The sequence below is a fragment of the Nematolebias whitei genome, chromosome 11, assembly GCF_014905685.2.
Source record: "Nematolebias whitei isolate Nwh7 chromosome 11, NemWhi1, whole genome shotgun sequence".
NCBI lineage: Eukaryota > Metazoa > Chordata > Actinopteri > Cyprinodontiformes > Rivulidae > Nematolebias > Nematolebias whitei.
Genome location: NC_056508.1, coordinates 41824839 through 41844047, shown reverse-complemented (window position 1 = coordinate 41844047; position 19209 = coordinate 41824839). Strand labels below are relative to the sequence as shown.

Below are 19209 nucleotides of genomic sequence, written 5' to 3'. Positions count from 1 at the left end.
GGATCTCCCTCCAGGTGGTAGATCCACTTTTGTTTTTTGGAGGGCTTGTATGAGCAACCAAGGCTCAATGACCAGTACTTGCTGGTGAATGTCAAATGCAGTCTTGCTTCTTCAGGCAGGGAACGCAGACCTCTAATTCCTGAATAACCAGCCTGTAATGCAGGGAGGCTGATTGCTCTCCCCAGAGCACAGCATGTTAGTGCCAAATTAGTACCACCTGTCTGCTCCTCTTGTCATTCAGGACTAAACTAGACTGCTTTCAACCATCAATTAAGGGATGAATTCAGGCCTCTCTCATGCGTTATTTGCATGTTAACTTAGTGCTTCTAATTCGGCACAGATGAGGCATACGGTCAATGATTAATGGAGGATAAGTGAATGCTAACATTTAAATATTTTAAATATTTTGTTATGTAAACAAAAAAAAAAACAATCTGGGAAGATTTGACATACTTTCTTTATTCTTGTGAATGAGTTCAAAGTGATGGAACTATTTTTTGACATATTCTTTGACAAGTGCAGAATCCAGTGACTGCCACTGTGAAGTCATTAACTTGTTTATGTCTTATGTGGAGCATTAAAACAGTTTGGATTGAAACACCTTAACAAAGATTCTAAAGTGTGTTTCTCTGAATCACAGATAAAAGAGGCATGATTCAGGCACGATGCATATTTATCAGAGTTGTGTGGCGCTGCTCGATCCGTGTGATTCTTGTGGTAACGGTAAACTGCGTCTGCACTGTCTGTTGGAGATTGTTTTTCCTTGCAAGCCGGATCGGTAGTCCTAATGGCTGTTTTCACTTCAGATCTGAGTAGAGCATCAAATGTTGTAGCTGTGGTTTAAATCATGTCTTCACTCGCTTCTTGCGCTCTTGGCGTATGACGGCAAAGTCACACTCTTGTGTTTTACTCTGGTATTGATGCAGAAAATATGCATTACCTTTAAGAGCAACAGGAAAACCATTAGATCGAATTTACACTTAAGTTCTATTTTATGGTATATTTTATTTAAGACAGAGGTCCACTTACTAATGAAATCATATCTTTAAAATGAAAACTTAGTTCTGATGTCATTAGATTTGTAGTTATGACTGTTACCTCTTAGGTTATCTGTGTATTCATGTATGTATTTTGTGTTATAAGAATAGTTTTGTTTTTTTAACCCGTCAATAATTTCAGCAATTTCTTGTTGGTTTACTACACTGTTATGAAACAAAAGTTTTATGTTTAAAACTATTTTTATTTGTTTACTTGTTTTGCCCAATATTCAAATCTGAAGCAGCATTTTAAACACATCCATTGATTACATGTCTGCATAAGACAAATAGATGAGGAAACTGTTTTATTTAACCTTGCCCTCTTTTTGGTACCCACGATACAATCCTGCTTTCACCTCTTCACAAATCTCTAAGGAGCGGCCTCTGTTTAGTTTTAAGCCCTTTGGAGAAAACGCTCCACAGCCAGCGATCGATAGCCCCCTGGGCAGGGCTCAGAGGGGGTGACATCAATTACCAGTTGGATCAAGTTGATAAAGTAGTGTTCTTTTGGAAATGGCAGTTGGGCTCCCTGTCTCTGTACCGAAAATAAGTTTGTCTACATTAAAACAGTGACATTTTGTCTAAACCTACTTGATATTCAACTCAATTTCAGTTTTTTTTATTAACCTTTATTAATAATCTTTTCAGTTAGTGTCAAATAAATAGAACCTCATACAATATCTATTGTTCTGACTTGTTTGATATGAATGAGGGTTTTATTTTTTTGGCATAACAACATCTTAATTATTCTTAAAAGCTTCAACAGATAGCATGTAGATTCTTAATGTTGCAGATAAAAACTGATGTACACTCAGCCCAGTATAAATCAAGCATTCTGCTGGTAAACCATAAAATATTTTTATTTTGCCACTGAAAAAACTCTTAAAATAACCTAACAGGAAAAACGGTACATTCTTTATTATAAGGGCCCGTTTTGTTGTGATTTATTTACAGAGGTTAAAGATGTTTAAGTATGCCCTTTTGCAGCTCTACTTGCTGTTAACACCCCAAAATAAATCTTAACAATGTATCATGAACTATTAATGATTAACAAGGATTGTGTCTCCCAGTCATACTGGTTTTTGTTGGTCAGTAATGCGTAAAAAAAAAATTCCCTGTTGCTTTAAGAATATCATTAAAAATCATTCAAAGAATAAACCAACATAAAACGTTCCAGACGTCTAGAGGTTTCACTGAATGTGTTGGGAATCAGAATTGGAAATTTATTTCAGTTTTTGGTGCACTGTTTTTCTAAATTAGCCCGATTTCCATGTTGCAGATTGTTTCACTGCATTTTTGGCGCTGCATTCCTGCTCATGCTGCGTTGTTACTCTTGATGGACATCGGCGTGTTCTGGGAGAAGAAGGAAAAAAAACCACTACAGTCTTTAGTTTTCTCAGCTCTTGTGTCTTGTGAATAAAGATGCTGGCGGTCATGAGGGGATTGCACAAAGGAAGCTGACAGCAAACAAGACCCCTTTTAAAACGCAGAAATGGGATTGATTCCTGCACTCTTGTTGCTTAGCAACTGCAAAGCCTCGTTGAGAGAGAATATTGACCTTTTGTTGATAAGTCCAATTACATTTTTCTGCCTTCGCTCTGTATATCCAGAGATTTTACAATGTCACAATCTGTCCTCATGTGTGTCCAGTGTAATTTTCATCCAATATCTTAAAGAAAGATGTGATTGTCTCCTGCTTTGACAGTCTGACTAAGAGGATGTGCGAATAAGATTATTCTTGTATTGCATGAATCGGTGTAACGAGGGCCCTCATTGTTAGCAACACATTTCTGTTACTAATTTAGTCAATTACCTAGTCTTCAGATCTTCTGTGAGCTAAACGGCCCCAAACCTGCCACAGGCAAATTTCTATCACTGTTAAAAATATAATTCAACCACATCCAAAACCGTTGCACATGTTCCAGTATGCACCCGGGAATTAAATTGATTTCTAAATTTCATCTACATTTCTTTTTCCTCTTGAACTGTGCACTCTCTGCATGAGAATACTCTTGGAGTGTGCATGCAATTGCAAATGATCAAGTACAGTAGTCTCTCTTTTATCACAGGGGATCCGCAACCTGAAGCTCCGCGACAAGTGAAAAAACGCGAAGTAGGAATAATAGTGCAAGTAGTAAGTATATATATATATATATATATATATATATATATATATATATAGGTGTTTTAAACCCTTCCCACACTCTTGCAATATTCTAAACAATGTTTCTAAACTAAATACACTAAAAGAGCACAGCATGCTACGATTTCAGCTCTCTGCCACCAGCTGCTCTCTTGGCCACGCCCACTTCTCCGCTCTGCATGGGAGATCAGCTGATCTTCATCCAGAGCAGAGATCAGCTGATCAGCTGCAGGAGGAAGCTTCTCTCACAGCTGTGGGCTGCACACAGGTGCTAAATCATTTTAAATAATTCATTTTCAATCAAGAATCCATGCCGATCTTGTGGCTCATCCGTCAATCAGCCAGTTGTGTGTCATGTCCAATCTTACTTTGAAAAACCGCGATAGAGCGAGTCTGCGAAAAAATAACCCCGAAATAACGAGGAACTACTGTACTTAATCAGTTTGTTGTTTTTTAGGTCTGTTGTGAATGGAAATATGTGGGTCATAGGTTAGTTAACTATCATGCACCTGTGTGTTGTGCTGTGTAAGATGCAGCTATCTTATTGACTTTAGATGAATCAAGATTTGTAGATGTAAGAGTTGTAGGCTGGTTTTCATAATTCTAACATTTCCTCAGAACACGTCTGCTCAGTCATCGCCTCCATGCTGAGAAACCTCAAGTCCCAGCAGAGAACCAGACTCCAAAGCAAGTTCACGGAGAACGACTGTGAGAAGGTGAGTTTTTGTTGTTTTTCTTTTGTTGCTGTGGTTTTGCTTCTTTTGTCCTTTATATTTCTTTTGTATCCAAAATGATGATTTAAAGCAAATTGCTTCATCAGGAAGCCTAGGCTGAAAAGTTTATTTTTCCACCATCAATATGTTTTTGTTACAAGGTATTTTGCAGTTCTTGGAATCACAACAATCAGAACTTGTATTTTCTAAATCTGACGGCCCTTTATACAAAATAATTAAACCGTTTTTCTCGTGTGAGGGGCTCAAAAACATGGATAAGTTTGTTTGCACCCATACAGCTTCTTGCAGTCGTTTCATTTCTTGTGAAAAGTGATTCAGGGGAAATCAATTTTTGAATGTACTGGTACATCTAAAAAAAAAAAAAAAGTGATTTTCATGAAAAAGTTGAATATTTTCTGTCCATCACTTCAGAACGAGAAACTAATACATTATATTGTTTCATTACACACAGAGTGAAATATTTCAGGCCTTTATTTCTTGTAATTTTGATGATTATGTCTTACAAATAACGAAAAAACTAAATTTAGTGTCTCAGAAAATTAAAAATATTGTAATAGAGTTCCATATTGTAAACTCATGCAAACTGCGCGCAAACGAATTCTAGACATGAGCTACAAATGTTGCATTCCTCAAGTCAAGCCACTCCTGAACCACAGACGACGTGAGAAGCGTCTCACCTGGCTGAGGACTTCAGAAAACCCAGTGGACCAACACCAGCAGATGGCACGGCACTCCAAACCATCACTGACTGTGGAAACTTCACTCTGGACTTCAAGCAACGTGGATTCTGGTCCTCTCTGCTCTTCCTCCTCCAGACTCTGAGATCTTGATTTTTAAACGACATGAACATTTACTTTCATCTGAAAAGTGGACATTGGACCACTGAGCAACAGTCCAGTTCTTTTTCTCCCCAGCAGGTAAGACACTTCTGATGTCTCTGGTTCAGGAGTGGCTGGACCTCAGGAATACAACATTTGCAGTCCATGTCTAGGATTTGTCTGTGCAAAGTATGCATGAGTTTCCAATTTGGAACGTCATCACAATATAATTTTCTGAGATCCTGAGTTTAAGGTTTTCATTATCTTTTAAGTCATAATCATCAAAATTACAAGAAATAAAGGCTTGAATTATTACACTCTGTTTAATGAATCTATGTAATTTATGTTTCACTTTCTGAAGTAACAAAAAATATTTAACTTTTTCACTAAATTCTCATTTTTTCAGATGCACCTGTATATGCATGTCTGCATGTAATGCAACCAAAAAAGCAAACAAAACAATATGCTTTTTGTTTTACTAAGATATGCTAAGCTAGTATACTGCAAACATGTTCATTGGTAGGCCTGTCACAATAGCAAATTTTTCTGGGTGTGATTAATTGTCTCAGAAATTATTGCGATAAACGATAATATTGTTTGAATTTTGACAATAATTAGTAATTGTCAAATTTAAGAAGAAATGTTGGTTAATTTTTGTGTGTAGTACCTTTTTTGACCACTGGATGGCAGTATAAAATGTTTTGAACCAAAGGATGGATAGTGAGGGAGCGAACAGCATGTCTTAAGAAAAATAGGAGGGAGGCCCCTTGACGTGACGTGGCTGTCTCTCGTTCCTGTTTTACGGTTCTCAAAATGGCGGACGCTCTGTGTCGTTTGAGCTCTTTAGCATAGCTAGTATAGCTAGCGATAGCATAGCATAGCATTGAGCATACATCAGGATCTTTAGCATAGCATTTGTCACACAAAGCTTTTAATAAAAAAACAATAAACAAGTTCTCAGCTTCTTTTTGCAGAGAAAAACAACTTTTTACATGAAGGCACGGGTTTCGACCGTGAATTTTGGAGCTTCGACAAGACGGAGGTTTTTTCCCGGAGGTCGGCCTGTTAGCTTAGCTCGTAGCTTAGCTGCTTTTAATGATCCAAAAACACGATTTTGGACGGTAAAAACATATTTTAAAGAGAAAGGGAGGGGTCAGTGAAGAGCACCGGAGTTGAGCCTTTTGTCATCCAGTGTCTTCAGTAGAAAGAGAGGCACGAATAAACGATAAAGCCAATAAATGAAAATTATTGACCTAATTTTAATTTATCATGCGATTATTTGATTTGTTGTTTATTGCGACAGGCCTATTCATTGGTACTCTTAAATAGATCGTTAATCTTTAGCTATAACCATGTTTCAAACTAAGTCTTTCACTTTAATTAGTACCAGCCTTTCAGCCTATTTAATAAATTACATACCATACATATTTTTTGATAGTATAAGGTCCATTGGACTGTAGGCATACTCCCAGGTTGTGGATGCAAGAGAAAATGCAACCCCATGTTTGCTAGACATATGGTGTTGGTGGTCAAAAAAAATCCAAGGAAACTATCCAAAGTCAAAGGTCACTTTATGATTTCACCGTTTGTCACATTTTTTTAAAATCATACAAGAAGATCCCAGAGGGCTTCACTACTGTCAAAACCCCACAAATAAGTCAAACAGGTATTCAGCAAAATGCAGGTTGACATGCCTCGAAGACTCTGAGAGAAGTTTCTGGAACAGACGAGACAAACTGGAGCTTTTTGGTTTTAGTCACATCACTTGTGTTTTTTTGTTTGTTTGTTTCTCCGTTATTGTGGAAGAGTACCAACAAATGTGTCTGCGTCTGAGAAGAATGTTTTCTAACAATTTTAATTCAGTAAAACTAATTTCCATACTTTTTTTTTGTGGTCTTCTCAACCTTTTTTTTTTTTTATAACAAGCATCACGTTGTTGGGGACTGCCTGAAGGCAGGCACCTGTCATTATCCACCTTACTTAGGGTTTCTTAACTTTATTGGGGACTGCCTAGTAAGGCAGCCACCTATTATCCAGCTGAAGAGGGTCTTGCTTTTCCTTCAACTTTAATGCGACCCGAACCGCAATGTGTACCCCCACAAATTTTATATCAAAGCGACCAGCCTGGCACTGTGATGTGTGCTTTTACTTTTATTGGCATTTCGAGTTAGCATTGCAACATAATTTGCAAACAAAGACGCATTAAAGACGGCTTTTTGTTTGTTTTCAAACTCACAGTAAGTAATCATCAGATGTATCTCTAGAACTGATTAAATTTTGGAGCTGCTTTGGTTCAAAATGGCTGCCACTGCTACCTTAGAAAACACAAAATTGGCTATAGCTCAGTCATCCTTTGAGATATTGAGCTGAAATTCAGTATGGTGGTAGCTGAGAGCAAACCCCAACACATATGTTGTCAAACCAACAATTTGAACTAGCCGCAACGTAGCAGTCCCCGTCAAAGTTTCTCCAGAAACTTTCTAGTTTCTTTGTTATATAATACTGAAATGTTCCAACACACAGTCCTTGTACGCTGAATACCGATGTCTTTGAGCACATTTTAATTCAGTAAACTAGAGCTAACAGCATAAAGAGTATAAAACCACCTGTGTCAGAATCTGTAGCTTTATTGTTCAATCTGTGTTCTATAGTTTCTTCTTTTATACCGTGTTTTCCCTATTTTCACTTTGCTTTCTTCTCTGCTGCGTTTCTCACCTTCTCTTTGTGTCTCATTCATTCACTCCTCAGGTTGATCGACTGATGGAGTTGTATTTTAAATACCTGGAGGCTGTTCAACAGGCTGACAAGAGGATCGAAGGGGAGAAACATGTAAGCATCCTTTCTTTTATCTTTCCTCCATCTGTCCCTCCCACCTTCTCAATCTGACACCCCCTCCTCCAGTTTCTTTTCTTTGGTCGCCTTTTTATAAAATACCTTCATATCAATCCAGCTGCAGGATAGATTCACAGGAAACTCAAATATGTAGGCTAAAATCCCTTTGTTTTGACTTGAATCTTATATAAAACTGAAATATAGTAAATTTTATGTTTTATGTGTGGACTTTGTTGATCAAAGCTGCAATTTCTCTGTTAATTAATGTTGTGATTTTTTTTATCTCACATCATCAGCAAGTTGATATGAGATTAAAAAACTAAAAGCAGGTTCACAAATAAGATTCAATCTTTAAAATTGCCCACAGACAAAAAAAAAAATTAAATATGAGCATCAGTGCAGCATATTCCTAAAGTCCTAATTATGTGATCATCTATTAGATTAAAACTGTAAAACTGCTGTATAAATGTTGAGATAATAACCATAATCTTGTTTTAAGATAATGGTGTATCTTAAAAAATAAAGTATAAAAAATGGTGTCCTTTTTTATAAGGTGTTCAGTTTTGCAGTGTTGCATCTGCCTAAATATCACATATTGCATAACAAGTGTATATATAATAGCAGAGTACTTAATATTTAGTTGTTTTTATTTTTTGCACATGCATAAATAAGGAGACTGAAAGGACAAATTACAAGTCACTGTTTAACATCTGATTGTCAGCTCTTTCCTGCACTTAACGACAAATTTTAAACCAATTTGTGATCAGCATTTTTATTTAGAACATTTTCATTTCATTTAATATTTAAGATCAAGGCCCAAAATTTAATTTAGTCACAAGTTTTGAGATTTATTTTTAAATTTAACAGTCTACTTTAATACAGTAGTCCCTTGTTTATCACGGGGGATCCATGCCCTGAAGCCTCGATAAGTGAAAAACTGCTAAGTAGGAATAGTAATACAAGTAGTAAGTAGTTAAGTAGTAGTTTATTTTAGTGTTTATATATATATATATATATATATATATATATATATATATAAAGGTGTTTTAAACCCTTTCCACACTCGCAATATTCTAAACAATGAAATCAGCTCTCTGTCTCCAGCTGCTCTCTGTCAGTGCTCTAGGCCATGCCCACTTCTCCACTGCACAGGAGGAAGTTTCTCCTTCAGCTGTGGGCTGCACACAGGTGCAGCAGGTGCTAAATAATTTAAAATTTATTTTAAATAAAAAAATCTATGTCAATCATGTGGCTTATCCATCAATCAGCCAATTGTGTGTCATGTCCAATCTTATTTTGAAAAACCGCGATAGAGCGAGTCCGCGAAAAACGAACCACGAAGTAGCGAGGGACTACAGTATAGTGGTCTTTTTTTAAAGCAGCTATTGGTGACATAATTCACTGTGAGCAGCTTGTTACATGACTGTAGACGATTCTTCACGTAAACGTGTCCTTCACTTATGATTGAAAAATTGACTGGTTTTGACACAGTGACTTTTCAACACTGTGGTCCGTCTTGAAACTGGTAATCGTCTTATGCTGTGTTACGTTCAAAGCTGCAGGACAAAAGACCACCAGTCTGTAACAATTTGACAGTTTACGGAAGAATAGAAAGTTTGATAGGTGAGTGGTCTCTCTTGAGCTGCGTGTGAAGATGTATTTCAGCGTGTTGAGTTGTTGGTTAGACAGCTCGATGGAAGGAAGCCGATAGAAGTGACCGGGCAGGAGAGTGCGACAAAAGAAGCAAAGATCATTCTGACTTCAAAAAAGGATGAGAAGACGAGAAAAAACTGAGAGACGCTGTAAAAAAAAAAAAAAAACGAGGAGGTAGGTAAAAAGAGAAATGGAAGGAAAGAGATAAAGCCTGAGTGAAAGAGGGAATGACGAAGAGGAGGGAGGTGTGGGAGGAGACAGATAAGTGAGAGATTTCTATCTAAAGATGACAGAAGATTAATTTCTCAGACAGACCGTGTGGTACGATTGCCAAGAAAAGGCCAGGCAGTTTGACATTCTCGTCTCCTCCCACTTTTTTTCCTCCCTGCCTGTCTCCCTCTGCTGCTCTCTCGCCTCCTCCCGCGGGATGGTAAAAGAGTGGCTTCACGATAACCTGGTGATAAGAAACGCTGTCTGTGTGTGCTGCTATCTTTGAAACCACATTGCTAAGCTTCCTCAGTTCCAAGTCATTCTGGGAGCCAGACACACGGAAGGCAAAAAGTGAGAAATAACACGTGCTTTTTAATAGTTAGTGGCAACAAATTTCTGCTCTTTACATGCGTTAACAGGAGGAACTTTCAATAAAAGTCTTAATATTTTGTTTATTTTTAACTAAGGAGCAGACTGTAGGGCTTATAAACTGTGTTGGTTGACTACGAAGATTAGAGGAGGATGACCTGATGACTGTCCAGATGACCTGACTGAGCTTTGTTAGATTTTCTACCTGGATTATTGAGCATGGACTTTGATGTTTTGAACCACTTTGGCTATGGCTGCCTCAGAGGAGTCGACGGGGGAGAGGGCGAGCCCCAGAAACCATCTTATCACCAGCAAATTGGTTGGTCCACCATGTGGGTGTGCTGCTTGTGGGACTCGGTTTATTGTGGTTCCTCGGACTAATGAAGTCCTTTGGATGGAGGACCAAACATCTCAACAACAAAAAAAGACCGTCCAGATCAACTGACTAAACATTGTTGAATTTTTACGTGGATTACTGAGCATGAATTTTGATGTTTTGAACTATTTTGGCTTGCAGTGCATTGATTCAAAAATTGGCACTTCTGGTGGAAAATTTTAAATCCCGGATGCACTTAAGTTAAAGCTAATGAGTTTGTGTTGCAGAACATATTTTAGCAGTAAACATTTTATTGTATAATGTTGTTTTTATTACATTTAAAATAATAACCATTAAAGTATTGTTCACTGCAGTTATTATAATAAGGTCCTTTGAGACCATAGCACATTTTATGTTCAGTTCAACAGGACATAGATGGGTTATTTTTACATTTCCATAATCTATATTGCTTTATTTTTAAGCTTTGCTAATAGGGTACAAATTGTTAATTGTGCGATGAAGTGGGATGCTTTATTTTGGAGCAATGCTTGGTAACTGGTGTGTGTATTTAAGTTTTGCCACAGTGTTTTTAGTGTTATGCTGCTGGTATTAGTACTGTTTACTTTTGTATTGATAGGTGTACCATATTTTTTGCAACGTTAATGGATGAAATTACAAATGAAATGATTTGTATTATCACTAGGGTGAAATAAGTAATAAAAAGTACTGCTGGGAAAGAACAAGGAAGCATTATTTGATTTTAGCAAATGATAAACAGAAATACTGTTAAACAATTTTTTACAAGGTATGTCCCAAATGTTTTATACATTATTAGGTTTTAACATCTTTTTTCATTCTTTTTTCTTTTCTTTTCTTTTTTTTAAACATCTGTTTTCTCTGGGTTCTCTGGTTTCTTCCCACAGACCAAAAACATGTTAGACTGATTGGTAACTCTAAATTATCCCTCGGTGTGAGTGAGAGAAAGAGTGAATGGTTGTTTGTCTTGTCTCCGCATGTCCCTGTGATGGACTGGAGACCTGTCCAGTGGTCGGTGACTACAATGGCTGCTGGATATGGGCACCAGTGACTACCAGATACTAGGCTGTATCATGTATGATACATGTGTCCATGAGCCCAGAGTAATAAGACCCGCCTCACATTTAGGAAATCCAGTTCATAGTTTGCAGCCAGCTACAACGTGATGGCTGAGTTAGCAGCACTGTGGCTAACAGCTAACAAACTTTAAATCTAAACATGTCCGCTGTGTGGAAGTATTTTACACTAAAAACACCACAAAGCAATGCAGCAACGTGCATTGTCTGCAGAGCCATAGCGCCACATTAAGCCGCGGTAAAGTTAGTTTTACGATGGACATTCGAGCTCCGTGGCTTCAGCGGGGCACTGCTCTTTGCTCAACCCGGGGCGGCCAACTCAACCTCGGTCAGTTGCTAAACTGACAGTTGCTAAATATTATATATATATATATATATATATATATATATACATATATATATATATATACATATATATATATATATATATATACATATACATATACATATATACACACACACACACACACACACACTGCCTGGCCAAAAAAAAGTTGCCATTTCCATCCAGTTTTGCATCAATTTTTCACCAATATCTTGCATTGATGATGGCAGATTCTGACCACTGCACAAAGCCTTCTCTAACACATCCCATAGATTCTCAATGGGATTAAGGTCTGGACTCTGTGGTGGCCAATCCATGTGTGAAAATGATGTCTCATGCTCCCAGGACCACTCTTTCACAATTCGAGCCCAATGAATGCTGGCATTGTCATCTTGGAATATGCCCGTGCCATCAGGGAAGAAAAAAAAATCCATTGATGGAATAATCTGGTCATTCATTATAGTCAGGTAGTCAGCTGACCTCATTCTTTGAACACATACTGTTGTTGAACCTAGACCTGACCAACTGCAGCAACCCCAGATCTTAGCACTGCCCCCACAGGGTTGTACAGTAGGCCACATTTTTTTCTGACCACATTACTTCCTCGAAGACGATGGGTCCCCACTATCCTTCCTGTTTTTAATAATGCGTTGGACAGTTCTTAACCCAATTTTATTAGTTTCTGCCATCTTCAGATATTTTCTCTGCTTGATGCACGCCAATGATTTGACCCTTCTCAAACAGACCGACATCTTTTCCACGACCACGCCATGTGTCTTTCAGCATGGTTGTTTAAGAAATGAGAAGCAACTCATTGCACCAGTTGGAGTTAAATAACTTGTTGCCAGCTGAAAGATAATCGCCCATGCAGTAATTATCCAATAGGAGGCTCGTACATATTTGCTTAGTTAAATCCAGGTGGCAACTTGCTATTGCCTTTAGCCTTAGCTTTTGTGTGCACTACAAATGACAAAACTGACCACCAGACAATTGTTTTATTGTTTTTTCCCCAGATTACTCATAATTTCTCATCTTGTAGACAAGTAGGTTTTGCGGTGTATATAATTAATTTATTGTTTGTTTGATGTAACTGCTGTTTTACATTACCAACATGCCCAGTGAAGTCTACTGGTTTGAGCAAAGGGTTGTGGTTTCTCTCCTGTTGGTGCACAAACCCTGAAACAACCCAAATAATATTTTCCATTTATGTGAATCAAAGTCTCCACCAAATGCCACGTTGCTTTAAAGAAGCTGATAAAGACGCCAACCCAGTTGTGTCCCGCGCCTCAGCTGAATCGGCTGCCGTCAGCAGCAGCAGCGTTTTATCTCTCTCCGCCGTGTCTTTTGGTTTCCCCTAGTTAAGCCTGTTTTTAGGGGGCGGTAAGCAAAATGTTTTTCCTCTGCAACATATTATCCACAGATTTCTCAGGAGGATAGCCAAGGAAAAGCTGCTGCTGCTTTTTCTTTACGTCTCCAGCCTCGCGCCTTTAATAAGCTGCTTATTTTACCTTGGTGTCTCTCTTCTATTCTTTTTTCTTTCTTCCTCCCACTCGGTAGCTTTTCTGTCTTGCTATGTTTGATATATATTTTTCTTTCTTCATTGTTTTTTTAATCAGTTCTCCTCTTTTATTCTTTGGCATATTCTTTTACACTTTTCCATGAAGCACATTTTCCTCCTAATTTCCAGCCCTACTTTTCTGCTTTTGATCTGTTTGTGTAATTTTTGTTTTCTAATATTTTAATCCTTAACTGCCAATGTTTCTGCTACATATCTTCTTTACTCTTTTTTTTTTTTTGCCTCTTCTGTCAGCCTTCTTCACCTTCACTTCTTCAGACCCTTTGCGCTCTGCTTGATGGTAAAACTTGTGAGATTGATGAAGCTCAGCAGAACGTGGCTCAGGCCGACCTCAATACTGTGAAATGCCTTCTTGCACTTTTCTGCTAAGAACTCAGATGTTTGTTGTGCTTTATGTAAGCCTTTAGCAACAGTGCTGAAATGTCCCAGATTAGCTTTGCTGACAGATAAAAAAAGAACGTTTGTCTGACGTTAGAGTTGGTTTTGCCCCCGATGTGATAAATTTACTTGGCTTCTAAATATAAAACTTGGTGTGCGTGTGCTTCACCGCCAGGTTGTCAATGGTATTTTCTTTGAGTCCCAGTTTATTTTTCTGTCATTGTTTTTGTAATTCCTCCATTCAACAGTCTTCATTCATTTTATTATAACAGTTTTCTTCAACCAGTTTATTTGTGTTTCTTTAAAAATGTCCTGAGTATTGATACATTTATTTATTTATTTTTTTTATTTATTTGTGGGTACTTTTTTTTTATTATTTGATCCCAGTGAGACGGACTTTCTTGTAAAACTTAGAAAGTGGTCTTAAATTCCCATGGTTTTATCATTGATGTTGTTGTTGTTTAACTTTGGTTGCATTTTCACTCATACTCAATGGATAAACCAGTGTTGTTGATGCATAAGAGATAACCTTGACAACAAACCAGTTTTAAATGGATCTTTAAGCACTTTCTAACTAGCTACCACAAAGTCTTTATTTGTTCTACTTTTTTGTTTATTCTATCACAATTACCAACAATAACACAGTTTGATGCAAAAATGGTTTTAGCACCAAGGACATACATTTGTTTGATGGAGACGATGAACTGGAGAATGATGCATCTCTCAGATCCTGTCTCCTGGTCTTTGCTGGTTTTTCATGTTCGTTAAAGACGTGCTTTCAGATGCTATTCATATGTCCCCCTTCTTTATTTTAAGTACACACTGCACATTATACTGTCATGGTCCGATACAAGAACTGAATGAGAAGCAAAACAAGAACAATGCCAAAGTCCAAAGATAAACTTTAAAATATTGTACTTTCCAATAGAGCCCGACCAATATGGAAATTTTGGTTATTGCCAATACCAATATTGGGTGGGAAAGGCGACTGCCGATAACCAATATAATGGCTGAACATTTTTGAGCTTTGTCTACCCTCAATAATCTAAGAAAACAGTGAGTGGAGTGGGGCTTGCTTATTTAGCACAGTTGTTAGCAACCATGAAGCTAAGCTCATCAGATCCTTGCTTTAATTTGTCCCACAGTAGGTTTACAAAGTGGCGCACTGACCATAAAAACATTCTTCTTAACGTGTGTTCACATTTTCTATCCTCCACTATTCATCATAAAGTTATCAAGTGTGTTTCAAAAATATAAATTAAAGAAATGTCCTTCCCTTTTCATTGTTTAAACAGTCATGCATGGTGAAGGACTAATTAGTATTGACCACAGCGGCGTTTATTTTTCTTTGAAGAGAAGTAAAGATTTCAGACAAACAATGCATTTCATTGAAGACAACATTTAACACTGGATGTCCTCACAAACTGGAAGCTCAATCCAACAGGACTGGTTGCGATAACTACTGACAATGGGGCTAATGTGAAGGCGGTGCAACTGAACGATAACGTTAGCTTGCTACCTTGAGAGGCACGTAGCTAATGACAAGCAGGTTGGAGGAGTGAAAAGAATTTGTTATTGTTGAGTTGTTTTAATTTTACAGATCAGTTAAAATAAACTTACCATGCTAAGTTCTGTAAAATACTCCACACAGTATTGCTCCCTGCTTCATCTGTGCTGAACGTCAAAAGTGAAACCTAAGGACTTGTAGTGAGTAGTCTTCATGTGCCCTCTGCTGGATACATTGTACAATTACAGCTGTTTCCCAGCATTTTAGGGGTGAAAATTAGAAGTGTTTATATCAGCACAAAATGGGACCATCATCACCATTATGATACTGTAGGTCCCCAAACGTCAATATCAGCCTAAAATATCAGCCCCACCGATATATCGGTCGGACTCTACTATCCAGTTGTAGAACTTTTTATCAAGATATTTTTCAATTAAAGACTTGGCATTCTTTGAAGGAAAGCTTTTTGCACTGTCTTGCCAAAGTTGTAAACTTAGAACTTGTGTTGAACTGGGACAAAGTACTGGTAAAAGCATTTTTGGTCAAACCTTGTAAATGACATTACGCAATCTTATGAAATAAATTACCTCTAACTATATGTTGAGGATAACTCCCAGATACTACCACCCCAAATTTGAACTCATTCTCAGTAAGAACCAACTGAGTTTAAGACATTTATGCGTTTGCTAAAGTCAAATAGATCTGGTGGTCATCTTGAAGTGGGCTGATTCCAAATTTTGTGTTGTTGGTTCATATCTAATGGTCACTTTCTGAGAGTTTATGTAAAACCTGTCCAGTGATACATTTAGCTAAAGTATATTAGCTGTTTTTTGTTACTTTTCTTTTTTTAGCCATCCTATTTGTTAAAAAAAATATATATATATATATATGATTTTTTTATAACTGTTTATTGTCGCTGTTATCCATTGTTGTCATCATTCTTTATTGATATCAGATCTCTCTTGTAAATGAGTCCTCGAGGCTCAATGGGATTTACCTGTCTAAATAAAGGTTGAATGAATGAATAAATATATTTTACTAAAAGTTAAAGCCAAAGTTTTGGGTCAAAATGTGACGCAGATTGTAAAGCTCAGAGTTTGTTTTGAGGATGACTCTCAGCTACTACCTCATCAAATTTTAGCTTAATATCTGTGAACTTATCTGGGTTATCACCGTTTTATCAGTTGTCAACCCAGTTGTCAACAGTCGTCAACAAACACACGAACACTGAAACATTATTGGCCTTTTGTGGCGGTCAGGAAAGATTATAAGAACGCGCCAGACCTTCTTATAATCTTTACTGACCGCCACAAAAGGCCAATAATGTTGGTAGTTGGTACAACATTGGTAATATTAGTAGCAAAGTATATATAAAACAAAGTTTCAAAACTTTTTCAGTGTACTTTAACTACTCCATCTCTGATTAAAGTGTCTTACTTCCACATTTTTTGCTTTTCGTATTGCATCATCCAGTCAGCAATCTCTCATAATGCTAGAATAGCATTTTTTGAAGACAAATTGTGGTATTGAACCCATTTAAGCTGCCTAAAATCAGGAAAAAAAAAAGTTAACTGGAAATCAGTCAAACTCCATTCTGGTGGAAAGTATTTTAATATTTGGGCAAAGCTAAGCCCAGATTGAACTTGTTTTAGTTGCAAGTTCCTCCCTTCTCTCAGAAACGACTGCTTTGTTTTTTTTTGCCCCACTTTGTGAACAAACTGAAACTTCTGTGCTCCCGAGAGCGTAGGGCTCTTCTTTTTCTCCCTTTCACAACAAGAATTCATGATGTTGCCTCTTGCTCTCACAAAGTTTTGCTCTTTTAGATTCAATTTATTTTATGTTTATCATAAAGTCAGACAAAGCAGTCAGGCCTTAAGGCCCGTAAACATTGTTTCTTACACAAAGACTCACAGAGAGTGGGTTTTGGAACGTTGTATCTGCATTTAAGCATCCCTGCAGGAAGAAAGTGTAGGAATAACAACCAGATAAACACATTCAAGCATAAACTGCAATAGCACAAATAGGCCTATATGCTTTGAAATTATACCGAACGAGCCTCAAATTGCACGTTGTCCTCTATAAATCACACACACTCCTTTACACAAACAGCACCAAGCAGCTGAGTTACAGTAAAGAGGCCAGAACAGAAAATCACTGCTTATTACTTTGTCTGTACTGTAGCGAGGCTGCAGGCTCCCCTGAGGTTGCAGTAATTTACTTGTCCAATCCTTTCTTTCAACACGTTTTTCTTTCTTCGCTTCTTCTGTCCGGCGTTTGCCAGAGGGACCGAAGTGACACATAAAGATATTGGCCACAGTGTCAAAACTCAGAGTGGACAAAACTGTGCTGCTTTAATGAGTACCGCCACACTGCCGCAGCGTCGGCTCGGCTTTAAGTATCCCAGACGTCCTCTCCCACAGCTCACAATAATGAATATTTAATGCACGTGCCATTGTTCAAAACCTTCCAGTCGTCACTCAAATCCAAAGATCTGGTTTGATTCATCGTGTGTTGAACATCTTTTCTCCATTCCATTACAGTGAGGCTCCCAGGAGGGTGCAACAGGCGTCTTGTCTAAGATCTTATTTAAAAATGTTGTTTTTTTGTCTTTTTTTTATTCCTTGGGAGACCAGTTTTAACAACATAGAAGCCAATTGAGAAGAGCTGTTGCAGATGTTAGAATCTTACAGATGTTAATGAATCCTGAGCACATTGCCAAAATTTGAAATACCAACTCTCATTAGTCTTCAAAGACCTGTCTGATAAGAACTTTGGGTGTATCTCAGTTTGACTTCTGGGAGGTTTTTTCCAGCCACAAATTTAGTTCAAAGTTCCAGCAGTAAGAAGACCTTCCTGAGAGATGAACTACAAAACACAAGGAACATGTTCTTTAAGACACGTATGTTTTCAGTCAGAAACAACTGTTTACTAGTTACCATCAGCATATTAGTTTAATTAGTTAAATTTTCATGAAATTAGGATTATGGTAGCGGCATTAAGTAGTTATCTGTTGGTTTTGCCAAATTCAAATGCTAAATCAGTTCAAGTAATACATGTATGCTTTAATTTGTGGTGATTTTCTAATGGGTTTTATTGATGTGTTTTAAGCCCAGTCCATAATGGTGTTAAAAGCTAATCTCATCACTAAACAGTCAACAGCTTTTTTTTAAAGAGACTTGCATGTGTTTGTGATTTATTGCTTCAGAGTTGTAATTTTTTTTAAATAAAAATATAAGAAATGCTACTCCTAAATTCCTGTGTCTATGGTCCCTCCTGCAAAGGAATGATCTGTTTTAATTGATCAGACAATTGACCCAAAAAAATGGTCTTGAGTGCAGGACAAACTCAATAACTCCCAGCTGAACAAGGCTTTGTAATGAGATGATTAATGGTATTGAGTTTATGTTGGTTTTTTGAAATTGTGCCAGATTGATCAACCACTTAGCTCCTAATTTGTCATGTGTGTCGTAGTTTGGGCTTGTTTTGAAGCCTTTGCATATACACTTCTCAAACGTGGAGTCAGTTTGGTGGGAGGTTTTTGTTGTGCTATATCTTTCAACTTCTACAAACGATGTGAACTGAACTATTAACCACACTGATTTGCTATTGCGAGATAACTTGCACCGACCATTTTATGACATTTATCTCTTGATTCTCCTGAAGTTGACATGATGCGTTGTCAGTGATTTCTAGCATTTTATTGGTTAATTAATACATGTTTTATTTGAAATACATACAATGTGAACAAAACACGGAACATATATTGACAAAGCAAAAACAAAAAACATTGATCACTTGCAATATTTACTAAAGTTAAAGTTATTAAAGAAGTCCTTGAATTGTTCTAGAAAGAAAAGACATAACTTTGAACCATTAGAAAAAGTCACCTTACATATTTTTCTCATTGTGGTTTTGTTCTATTACCTTCTTTCCTTCACATGGTGCCAGTAATATATGTATTTTTGTAAATCCCTGATTGCTCAAACCCTGCAGTCCAGTAAATTTATCCCGTCAGCATGTACAAGATGGACTATGGTCCTATTGTTCCACATTTATGGGATATTTTTTTGTCCATCTGCAGTGGAGAGGCTGATAGCTAAAATGGAAACGGGAGGATAATTGAGTTTTCCAATGCCTCCGTCAGAGACTGCCTCCAGTCCTGTGATACCGCGACGACCATGGGAAGCCATGAGGGTAAC

General features: G+C 37.4%; 1 protein-coding gene across 1 annotated transcript in view; it reads left to right on the top strand.

The window, feature by feature from the left end:
* The window catches only part of ctnnbl1 (catenin, beta like 1), a 76381-nt gene that overhangs the window by 37881 nt on the left and 19291 nt on the right, over positions 1 to 19209 (top strand). Inside the window, exons 12-13 of the mRNA XM_037684378.1 lie at positions 3799 to 3896; positions 7481 to 7561. Of these exons, the coding sequence (XP_037540306.1) occupies positions 3799 to 3896; positions 7481 to 7561 (179 nt within the window). The remainder of the gene's footprint in view (positions 1 to 3798; positions 3897 to 7480; positions 7562 to 19209) is intronic.